At 32.9% G+C, this 12,454-nt stretch overlaps 1 protein-coding gene and 1 non-coding gene across 2 annotated transcripts; both read right to left on the minus strand.

Annotated features, from left to right (window-relative positions):
- Window positions 1-1,121: 1,121 nt before the first annotated feature.
- LOC127969003 (vacuolar protein sorting-associated protein 37A) lies at window positions 1,122-8,191 on the minus strand. The gene is made up of 12 exons (XM_052570591.1): window positions 7,746-8,191; window positions 6,897-6,971; window positions 6,698-6,815; window positions 5,791-5,888; window positions 5,474-5,684; window positions 4,376-4,446; window positions 4,056-4,183; window positions 3,709-3,767; window positions 3,442-3,510; window positions 2,457-2,600; window positions 1,719-1,802; window positions 1,122-1,613 (listed from the first exon to the last, which is right to left on the minus strand). The coding sequence occupies exons 1-11, from the start codon at window positions 7,853-7,855 to the stop codon at window positions 1,728-1,730; spliced, it is 1,158 nt and encodes a 385-aa protein (XP_052426551.1). The 5' UTR covers window positions 7,856-8,191; the 3' UTR covers window positions 1,122-1,613; window positions 1,719-1,727.
- Window positions 8,192-8,994: 803 nt separating this feature from the next.
- On the minus strand, window positions 8,995-9,210 carry LOC128021268 (small nucleolar RNA U3). The gene has a single exon (XR_008185503.1). It is a non-coding gene; the product is annotated as a small nucleolar RNA U3 (small nucleolar RNA).
- Between the last annotated feature and the right edge of the window lie 3,244 nt (window positions 9,211-12,454).

Consider the following 12,454-nt stretch of genomic DNA (forward strand, 5'->3'; position numbering starts at 1 on the left):
AAGAGCTATATGGCACCCACACTACATTTACTTTACATTTCTAACTGTAGGCATACTCAGACATAAAGACAATCAATCCCTCACAAATCACATCACTGTCATTACCTTTCAGCTGCAACAGTAAATTATGTTCTAGAATTTGTCTAGAACATATGAATATCTACATTTCTAAGGCAAATGCTCTCAATAAAATGTTTGCCAAATAGCAAACAAAATAACAGGATATCTGGAACTGTTTTTGTTGTTGTTGTTGTTTACAATTTTTGATCAACATAATTTTTTTTAATGTGGAAGTAGTTTTCTAAACACTTCCATCTTATCTTTAACAGTTGATCAAATAAATCAAACACACCCCTGCAGTGCTTTGAAAGGAGTATTTACAAAGTGTTCACACACTTCATGAAGACACCTACGAATGTCTTACATATACTTATCTTTAGCAATTTAACAATGAAAAATGGCACATTTCACCTTTTTTTGTTAACATATATTAAAAGCACCCTTTCCTTTTTAACCTTCAAGATGTGCTCTAGTAATTTTTGACCAGAAAATTATTTTATTTTCTACAAAAATGGATTAGTAATCACATTGGACTAACACTTAGTGACTTTTCTCACATGGGGTATAAAACTTCCCATAAAAAGGTTGATTTTGTGTGTGTGTGTGTGTGTGTGTTACTCCTGGTCAGAAATGCCTGGACTACACTCAAAAAATAACACTTATGAATTTTGTGTGATATATTATAACCAAATATTGGATAAATCTTGTTAAGCATAGGTGTTTTTTGGAACTTATTGGTCATAGGCCTCACTGATCTGAGCTTATGTGCCTCAGTTTTTGAGTTCAAAAAAGCATAATTTGTAGATCATTTTGGCAATGTTCAGTCAAAAACTGAGGTGCATAAACTCAGATCAATGAAGCAGAATCTGTGCTAAATTAATTAGCTAAATTAAAAAGTTGGCAAAAAGACTGAATCCAAAAAGTTGAGATAATTGCATAATGAAAGATTTACAAGAAGGTTTTAAAATATAATTTTTTCATCTGGAACAATCATTTTTTGCATAGCACAAGGGATAAATGCTACATATTAATTTATGCATCACAACATAGAGTAGGTGAAGTTGATTTTTTCAGATAAATGTTTTATTAACCTATCAAATTAAATAAACATATAATACAATATCTAATTATAATGAAGGCTTTTATCAACATTATTAAATACAGTATGTTTTTGTCGGCAGCATTAACATTTTTCAAAATTATCTTCAAGTGCGTACAAGGCCCAACCCCATTTGTCACATAAACTCAAACCGAACTAATAAGCTTAGAACTCATCCCGTTTCTGAACACGATTAAGAACAGATTGCTCTCCTCTGATTACAGCTTTTGAGTCACAGCCAGACTGGCCACATCCAGACGTACTCGCATCTGGCCTACTCGACCAGGGGAATGTGATGCTTTTGGAAATTCTGTGCAAAAATCACTTTGATTTCAGGAAATGATGCTGAAATCTCTTTTTCATACGTATCTAGGTTTGCCCACTCAAGGCTGTAGGCCACATGATGAGCTGCTTGTCTTAAGCTCACCGTTCTGCTGGTAGATTGATCCCAAACCTGTGATAAAGAATATTATGTTATTTATTAACACCAGAGATAAAAACACTTTCTTAATATCAGTAAATCAGTCTATTGAGTTTGAAGAAAATATAAATGACCTACTTGGGGCATTTAATCTAAAGTATGGTAGGGAACTGTCATGCATTGCTGGAGCTTTTCCTCTTTGGCTCTTCTGCAATGGCAAAGCTAAAAAAAAGAAAGTTAGATCACTGTGTTAATTTTCAGGAAGTGCACAAGTCTTTAATTTCAGACCTTATGAGAAGATCCAGTGAAATGAGTTGACAAGTTAACTGTGATAACTTTCTATTGTAACAGGAAGTCATAAGACTCGAGAGCATCACACTAGTCTTATGAAATGTACGAATCTAACAATTCTCAATAGAACCGGTGTATTTCTTCAAGACAACACACATACATCTGTGTTTTTATTTTGTTTGTTTTTATTCATTTAATCAATTCATTATTCCATTTAATCATAATAATTGGTTACATTATGATTTTGTGCTTTCGAGAGATATCGCAAGTAAGAAATAAGAGAGTCTCCAATTCAAGGTTTTTAACTTCTCAGGAAGATTTAGCTTAGGTACAATAACACTTGTAATGGTCATCTGAATTGACATTCAGAAGCCTTTTAGTTAAAACAGTTTTGTTAACTGATTTTTAGTTTCAAACAAGGCTTGCTGTAAATGGATGTCTGGCAAAGAGACTGTATCCAATGTTCCTTGCACGGAGATGTATAAAGTCATGTATAATTTCAAAATTGTATGAATTGCCTATAGAGTTCTACTGGACATGCTTAGAAATATTTTTATTGTTTCATACATAATATTGCTTTAATACCGTTCTCTTTTCCATGAAGCTGGTTAAGAAGTCATCGATTTCTGTCTTTCCTTCCAGAAAGTTCTCTGCTGTCTCCTCAGACTCCTCTTCAGCCTGATGGGCTGCCACCTTTAACCTGGCCTGCAGCGCACTCAGACTGCAGCTCTGGCAGAGGAAAATCACATCAAACAGTACAAAAATAAAAAAAAAGGAAATGCAGCCATTACTTCAGTCTTTAGTGTCACATGATCCTTTAAGAAATTGTACTAATCTGCTCATCTGATGCTCAGGAAACATTTCTCATGATTAACATTGTTGAAAACAGTTGTGCATAAAAAAAATAAGAAAAAAAAATATAATTACTATTCATTAAGGACACAATAAATAAAAATTGACAGCAAATATGATGTTTTTAATCAAAGAATCTTAAAAATGCATAACGGTTTTCACAAAAAACCCTATAAGCAGCTAAAATATATATGTATATGTATATATATATATATATATATATATATATATATATATATATATATATATATATATATATATATATATTTATTAATAATTAGTTATTAATAATTGAGCAATAACTGATAATTATTAAGCACAAATTCTGAAGACTGGAGTAATGGCTGCTGAAAATGGTACTTTTCAATTACAAGAATAAATTACATCCTAAAATATATTAAAATATAAAATAAGTAGTAATATATAAAAATAGTACTGTTTTATTGTATTTTTGATTAAATAAGTTAATAAATGAATAATATTTTGTCAAGTCCATTCAACAACCAGAGGCAAAATGTTCCTGGATTAACAAAAGCTGAAAGTCAAAAAAAAAAGGCAAAAGATGCAATACGGAAGCAGAAAAACCACAAACACAACACTGGTATGTAAAAAAGGTTTGAAATGTTCAATAATAGCATAGTTGACAACTAGAATACTATATTTTCCATTTCCTTGTCCAACAGGCTTCTTGTCCCAATCATGTGCATGTGTGTTTTACCTCACTGAGCTCATGTTGTCTTTGCATTTTGGTTTCAAATACCGACTTCATCTGGGTTAACTGTTCATACTACAGAAAATAAAACAGCAGATAACCGTTAGCATATTGACAAGACTGTAATGTGGGATCCAAAAGTCTGAGACAATTTGTGAAAATGCTACTATTTTGAATTATGCAACATATGGAACATAATGAAGTTGAATTGAACATTTAAATCACAGACTTCTGGACCCAATTATTTTGGCCAGTATTTGGGAAAGTACGTACTTTACACAACATCTCTTGTCTCTTGCCCTCCAGTTGAGGCTCGAGCTGTAGGTTCTTCTCTGCAAGCAAGACATATTTCATCTGTTATTCGAACTGTGTGAGAGTATGAGCTTGTTGTTTTAAAGACTAACTCAGACTTGTAATGGCACTTGTATACTGTTGTTGTTCTCTTATCGATCTGATTGCTTCTATTGTTCTCATTTGTAAGTCGCTTTGGATAAAAGCATCTGCTAAATGATTTAATGTAAATGTAAATGTAAACTTGACTCAAATGATGTGTGTAATATTTGTTTACAAGAAAAATTCCACTGATCCCACTTTAGTCCAAAACTGCTCAGGAAACTCACTGGCTATCTCTACGATGTTGTTGACCAGCTCCTCTTTGTCAGAGGTTACTTGTTTGAGCTGAGGCAGACACATGAAGAACTCCAAGAGCATGTCATCTTGATCGCTCATGTCCTTCAGTTGAGAAACACTACCAGATTACAAACAGACAAACCCACCAGAAAGAAGAGAGAATGAGACGAATGTCAAATGCATGTTATTTAAAAAAATATACATATATATTTTCAGATATTTTTTTATTTTAAATACTATACTTGAAACAGATCAGACAAATCAGATCTAATTAATTCTCCTAACAAACAAATGCCCTGACATGTTGTACCTCATCTCAGACAGTTCTGGAAAGGTATCTGGGATCTCAGGCATCTTGTATATGTGTCCATTCAGACCGGACTACAGAGGAAGAACATCAAAAGTGAGCTTTCACGGGTTATTGTGGCTTTAATTACATATGATCCTGTTTCCAGGCTTTTGCATGTCATATTGCAAAAGTCTTTGTTGGTTAATGAGATATAGTGCATTTTCTTTGATAAATTCAGTGGTACATGCTTTAAGGAAGCTCATTTCTATTCCATCACACTTTGGTCAATCATAAAAATTTTGAAATTCTAAGATAAGAAATTACAAGTCACAATTGTGTATTCATTTTGAGACATGGACAGTTGGTTTCTCAGTCATACTTTTGACTTATCTCATAACTATGACTCGGTATTAAATAATTTTGACTTTTTAAAACATAACGAGACAAAAAGGTATGGCAAACTAAGTCAGATGAAAGTCAGATTAACAGATGAAAAGTATGCCATATAAAGCATTAGAATTATGAGAAAGCTGAAATAATAAAATATTTATTTTTTGTCTTAATTACAAATTTTATCTCATAATTTCTACTTATCAATTATAATTTACAAAAGCATGTTTTTTTTCACATGTAGCAGAAATGGCCCTTCATAAGGGATATCAAACTGAACAGAGTATTGAAATGATATGTTGATAAAAAGTGTCCTATTTATCAACAGTTTTTGCTAAATTCTGCTTTAACCAACAGTGTGAATACTGTAACTTCTTAATATGGTTCATAAGTCATAAATATGAGATAAATCTAAATTTCTGCTTTATTTTGTGCATTACAGCCTGAATCCTACTTTTGTAGTCTGAACATGAGAAATGAACAAAAAATATTAATTTTACCAAATCAAGCCAAAACACATTTATTGTATAAAAGCCAGGTGCAGTCTGAACTATCAGATCAGAACTCAACTCAAGTAGTCTTTTTTCACTGTTCAGAAGAACACAAGTACTCAGCAACACATACAGTGTGTGCAAGTGTCTCTAGTAGACAGAGCTGTGTAAAAATACAGAAACTGTAATCTTAATAGACTGATTTGGTTGATTTTAGGACTGAATGCCTGTTAGGTACCTGTGAGTCAGCAGTTGGTACCGGAAGAGGAAGGTCAGTGATGAGTCCAAAAGCTGGTGCTGCTGGTCGGGGAGGGGCTTGTTGAGGCTCCATCCCTGTATGTGGCACAGGGACAGGGCCGATTGGCCGTTGACCATCCTGTGGTGGGAAGGCAGGAACAAAATGGAAGCTCTGAGTTGGGTAAGGAGGCATCCCCGATGGTTTGTACATACTGAGCCAAAAGACAAAGATAACAAAAGCACACATTAACTTCTTTATTATGGTAGACATCATTTAACTTCGATTTAACTTCTAGTAAAATGGTGAAAAATACTCACTAAGGAAAGGTGGGACCCGACATCAAGGCAGGAGGACTTTTCCAAAACTCATCTAGCAAACTCTGAATTACTTTGCCTAAATCTGAATGCATTCCAAACTTGATTAGAAAGGGAAAAAGAAATAAATGTATAACAGTTGAGCTTATGGAACTTTTTTCTGAATGTTCTGTAATACAATTTAGATAGACAAAGTCAGCAAAAAACAGCATGTGACTTGATTTTCTGGCTTTTCAATTTGTATGACATTGACAGATTCATTTTAAATCATGAAAAAATCTGATCAGTTTGTGTGTGATCAGCAAGCTGAGACAGCATGCATCGAATCAAAATAATTAATTATCAGCATGTTTTGATCAGTAGGGTTCATTCATTTACATCACAACGATTTTCGTTTGCATTTTTGAAAAGTTTTATGTACTTTCCACACTATGAACTTATGCACATATTTATTCCTATTGAACACCTAATACACATGCATATGATGTCTTTGATTTCACAGATTCACGTTTACAAAAAACACTACAATAACAATGTTTTTGAAAAACTGGCACTTTGAAACCCATTTTCAAAAGATATCATTATGAAAATGGCACCCGAAACGTCATCGTCCTGTAAATGAACAGCCGAAATATATTAAATGTTTTCTTTTTTAAGTTGAAAACTGTTGTGCAAACACCCCGTTAAGAACTACATCTGAAAAGTAATTTGCATCCATATTTGAAATCAAAGTTTCAAGCGGACCCTACGTTGGGAAACACTGGCTAAGGTGACATCGCAGAAAATTCTAATTAGTATTGTAGTACTCAAATGAAAGATCCTGAAGACAAACTTTTTTCATTGTTGTAATGTTGACTTTAAAAACACTTTCAGATTCCAACCAAGTCATTTAAAATGATGAAAAACTTACATTAGTTATAAGTGGACTGGTAACCATTGTTCCATTGTTACTGTCTACTAAATGATGACCTACTGGTGGGAAAACACTGACCACTGGTTTCTCCTGAGGAAACTGTTGTGGGAGCAAGCTGTGGGTGACAGCAAATATCAAATTATAATAACACACACTCAAAACCACGATACACCATACTAATTATTTTTATACTTACATATTGACAGTAATAGTTGAATTGTTGACAGTAAAAGGAAGTCTGTACTCTACATCCTTCTGAATTTCTGCAAGACTTGGAGACATCATGAAAAGAATTAAGTCAGACAAATAAAGAAGAATTTCACTTAAAATAACAACAAATGAGTGTGACATCCACGTCTCAGCCAATTGTGATATTTGGATGTGGGACTGCTTGTTTGGCAGACCAATGAAGGACATAGCAGTGTTTGGGGAAACGTGTTAGAAAACAGTCATTATATATTTGGTATTACATTATATTTTGGTATCTTGGCGCAGAAATCACTGTATATGGTTAACTACATTGGCAGCTTCATATTAGAAACTGAAAGATAGATAGTTCAGATTTTGATGAACTCACCATTGCATTTATGGGTCAAAAATTGTGTGTTTTTAATGACTGGTAACTAAGTTTAAGTTAATCAGATTTAGGGAAGTTATACCTGCTCAAGAAGACAATGGCTCTGTCATTCTGTTAAATATGATACAAGGTGTAACATGCCACTAATTTAACACGCCCTGTTGAGTAAGAAGGGATCTCATAAACTATGAAGAGCTAATACTTTAATCTGAAACATGGACAGCACATCCAGAACACGCAACAACAACAACAAAAAGGTCAACAACACAAATCGGGTTTTCCAGATGATTCTTTTCACTGATCGTACCATTGAGCACATGTTATCAAGCCTGAAATCGTGATGTAGAGTTCATTTAGGCTGTCTCAAATCTTAGCGTGCCCTCAACTGCTATACTGAATACCTAATCGCTGTCCCAGGTAACGTTATTCGTCTCTCTAGGTTTGGGACACAGCCATTCAGAGACTTACTTGGAGTGGGCAGCTTTGAGCGACTCGATCTGTCTCTGTCTTTGTTTCTGTAGACTGTTAAGAGGAGGGATCGATCCAGAGCCCTTGGACAGGGGGAAAATCCAGTTCATTCTCGCCGGCCAAAACGAAAACTAACTCTTGAATGTCTCGGCGTTGTCAGTTTGAAGAGGCCTGACGATGTCAAACAGAATATTCAAGAAATACCCAACGCCACCATTAGCATTAGCTACTACCCTTTCTAGCCTTGTATTAATATTAGCGACCTAACAGTCATTTAAATTGGTGAACAGTAATCTAAAAGAAACGCTTATGACTGCTGAATAAGATATGTTGAGTTTTAGTAACACTGTGTAGTCTGAAGTACACTGGCTCGCAGGAAAACAACCCGTGTGATCGTGACGTCAGCTGCACCCGTCATCACTCTCAGTAGGGAGCAGTTTAAAGAGACACGGGCCTAGATAATTAATTTGTTATTATCTAGGCCCGTGTCTGGATATATATGGATATATAGATATATGGCATTACAGAGATTAAGGTATGCCAAAAACATTACTAAATGGATATTCAAGCACCCGCAGGCACATCTAAATCACGTGCATTATATCCACTCCAAATAGTCACAGAATTATCAAACTAATTAAATTAAATATCCAAATTACAACGATTATAACACTCAATATAATTCACACGTGTGATCATATAATTAATTTTAACCATACACTTTTACTAATAAATTATTACGTACATTCAAATCAAACACAACTATCAAACCACTCTGATCATACCCTCTTCCTCCAGACCGCATTAGTGCAGTAATGTACGTTTTCCTAAGTATTCCTACTTTTAAAATTCTCCATATAATTTCTGTCTTCAATATTTTTATTCATTAATTATATTTCATATAATACAGAAATTACTTCTTTTAAAACATTACTTAGATATATCTCGTTAGAATAATTCTATAACCCGTGCATGTTTACAATAATTGAAATTCTTTAACATTCTTAATTGTATGTAAAGCTTCTATTTCACGAATTACGTGTTTATACCAATTTCTATATGCATCAAATTCGATGCAATGAGTTTTTAAAAAAAATCATCGGTACGTATTTAACTTCATGCTCTTACTGAACACGCCAACTGAAACAATGTAACAGCTTACGTCAAATTGATCAGTTAACACTTCTTTCAGATTTTCCCATTAAAACTAATAGCCATAATAGTTCACTCTTATTTTAACCAATAGCAAACCACTCTGATCATACTCTCTTCCTCCAAACCGCATGACTGCAGCAAGGAACGTTCATCAATGATGTAAAGCGTATGAACCAAATCATTACTCTACATCCGATTCACGCTCAGAAGAAAGTATCCAATCTCTTCATCGTGGTGTGGGAGACGCATCACTTTCGAAACACATTTCCTAGTTAAGAACTATAGAAATGATCCCTGAAAGTATAGTCTTAATCTTCACTCAGCAGAAGCAGCTCGAGTCAATCCTGATACTCCGAGTCTCACAGACGGTGTTCAACGGTCGAGCGACCTTACTGCACACGAAACAGCGGTGAGGAAAGTAACATCTAAAACACAAGCATTCTCATAATCATGGAAGCATAAAACACTTGTAAATAACACAAATATTGACTTATTATGTCGGTTCACATAAAATTAACACGGTTTCTCTGTTAAAATGACACATTTCCACATATTTGATGAGCTCACATTTAATCATCGATGAGAAAAACAACAGTCAAAACCAAATTCTATTGGAATTATTAAAATGGTTCTAATCGTTCTTGTTATAAATATATATAAAATATAAACAATATTAAATACTTTATTTTTTAAAGTAGTAACAATATATATAAACTTATATTATTAACAACCATACAGTTACCCATAATGCACGTCAAGCTCAAGATACAGCGCCAGACAAAAGTAACCAATCAAGAGAGAGCATATGCGTTTCTCAATAAAAATGAATAGAACGTCACACATTTAAATTTCTATAACACAATAATAATGTGTGAATGAATTTAAAAAATACCAAAAAATAAATATAAAAACAAAATTAAAAACCTTGTATTTATTTCTGGTACAGTGCAGGTACGGCAATAACAAATGTCCGGAGAGAAACCGAACACTCTTTATAAAGGTTCTGAGGAAAGAACTCTCTGTTTAGATTTGTTTTCATCCAGTTAAGCTTTTAAAAATATTTGTTATAAGTCAGAAAACAGACCTTGCGTTATTCTGAAGACACTCTTTAAGATACATGTAAAATTCAAATAAAGCCGAATAGAACGTCACACATTTAAATTTCTATAACACAATACTAATGTGTGAATGAATTTTAAAAATACCAAAAAATAAATATAAAAACAAAATTAAAAACCTTGTATTTATTTCTGGTACAGTGCAGGTACAGCAATAACAAATGTCCGGAGAGAAACCGAACACTCTTTATAAAGGTTCTGAGGAAAGAACTCTCTGTTTAGATTTGTTTTCATCCAGTTAAGCTTTTAAAAATATTTGTTATAAGTCAGAAAACAGACCTTGCGTTATTCTGAAGACACTCTTTAAGATAAATGTAAAATCCAAATAAAGCCAACGGCACGTTTCAAAAATCAGGGACGGGGCTCAAACATAGACAGTAAAAGAAAACGTATAACACAAATGAAAAATTTATTGTGAAAGTTAATGAAAACATACTTGTTTATGCCATTGCAAATTATTTTATGTCGAATTATGTCGTTTATCTGGAAGTTTATGATCAGGGTGTTGGCATATTTTTTTATGAATTGTTTTATTCAGTTAGTGATTGTAATCATAATAATTGTAGGTTAATCATTCACTTCTCAAAATTTTCTATAAAAATATGAAATGATTTGTTTCTATAAATTATATTTAAATATGCACAGATGACAGAATGCATGGCTAAATTATATTATAATAAGGATTTAAGTAACGTTACCGACTATATGGGTATTATATGTCACGCAGAATCATTGAAGACATCCATCTTAAATGGGTACGCCCTTATGAAACAAAAATATATTGCAGTATATTGGAAAATATCATGTAATATATTAGGCATATATTCTTATATATATTATTTTTTTCCAATATATTGCAATATATTGAAAGCGGCAATCATTTGTATATTTTGCAATATATTATATAATATATGTATCATCAATATATTATTAAATGTATTCAAATATATAAGATATTAGAAAATAAAAAGGGAAAATAATGTATTACAATATATCACAATATATTTTAAGAAATATATTGGTAAATATATTTTCCTTTCATAAGGGCGATGCTTTTTTTTACAGATCATTATTGCGCGCGCGCACAAACACACACACACACACACACACACACACACGACGCACAAAACTCCGCATTTGAACGGTCAATATCAAATACTTAAACTAATAACATACTTACAGTAGCTGATTCAGAAGCGTCAGATTGTCGTAGCAAGCAAAGTCAGAATTAGCTACCTCCTCTCCTAGGTTCACGAAACGGTCGTCCATAAAATGTGTTGCTGTTCTGTTGTAAGTACGTTAACCATAAAGATTCCTAAATGCATGTACTCTCGGAAGGCCAAAAAGTTCTTTTGCTTTTGCCTAGGTAAACACAGCATCTCCCTGACATGTATGATTCAACACTGTGGTTATTGAAACCGCGCCTTCTTCATTTGGGCGGCATTACACAAATATTTCCACATACTGACTTAGATATGTGGGGCGTGTTTGAATGAGCCGTTTTAGGGGGCGTGGCAGAGTCTTTAGTTTGATAAAGAATATCTCTTTGGATTTGAGACTTTAGTCTTCGCAACTTTATTGATCTTATTCATGCACCAAGAGCTTGTCCCTTATGAAACAAAAATATATTGCAGTATATCGGAAAATATCATGTAATATATTAAGCATATATTTATTTTTTCCAATATATTGCAATATATTGAAAGCGGCAATCATTTGTATATTTTGCTATATATTATATATGTATCATCAATATATTATTAAATGTATTCAAATATATAACATATATGGAAATAAAAAGGGAAAATAATATATTACAATATATCACAATATATTTTAAGAAATATTTTGGTATATATTTTCCTTTTGTAAGGGGTAACACTCCAAAGTCTTAAAAAGAATGCAATACTTTGATGTTAATTGCCTTAGATGGCAAACCAATCTTGCACAATCATTTTGTTAAAAATAAGTCAATTGTGTGAGAAAAAAAAAAAAAAATTTAAGATTAAGGCAATGCTATTGGAATTAATGCTACACGAGCCCCATAATCTCTTATAAACCCAGTTTATGATTATGATAATAAAGTATTACCCTTTTCACACAGGATGATTCTGTACATTTAAACAATCCTGACAATGACAAAATAATAATAATAATAATAATAATAATAATAATAGCTTTGTTTATAACTGGCATAATAAAATATAAGGTACAATGCAATATAATAGCCTAGTATAAATATAATGAATAAAAGGCCTTAATGAATAACTACAAATGCATTTAAAAATCTCTTTACCTTTCTAAAACACCCACGTGAAACTTTAATACATACAAAACATTGAACTTGTACCAGCTCCCAGGTTATAAGCATACTGTATTTGGAGCAGATTACAGAATAAAGTTTGATCAAGCCGGGCTGTGCAGATACTAGAACAA

The sequence above is a fragment of the Carassius gibelio genome, chromosome A1 (assembly GCF_023724105.1).
Source record: "Carassius gibelio isolate Cgi1373 ecotype wild population from Czech Republic chromosome A1, carGib1.2-hapl.c, whole genome shotgun sequence".
In the NCBI taxonomy this organism is placed as follows: Eukaryota; Metazoa; Chordata; class Actinopteri; order Cypriniformes; family Cyprinidae; genus Carassius; species Carassius gibelio.

Excerpts from the sequence above, each read along its gene's own strand:
- LOC127969003 (XM_052570591.1), bottom strand. The coding sequence starts at position 7,855 with ATGAACTGGATTTTCCCCCTGTCCAAGGGCTCTGGATCGATCCCTCCT. Across the intron at positions 6,816-6,896 it reads TCAACTATTACTGTCAATAT|CTTGCTCCCACAACAGTTTC; the intron begins GTAAGTATAAAA and ends TGTCACCCACAG. Across the intron at positions 3,768-4,055 it reads CAACATCGTAGAGATAGCCA|AGAAGAACCTACAGCTCGAG; the intron begins GTGAGTTTCCTG and ends TCTTGCTTGCAG.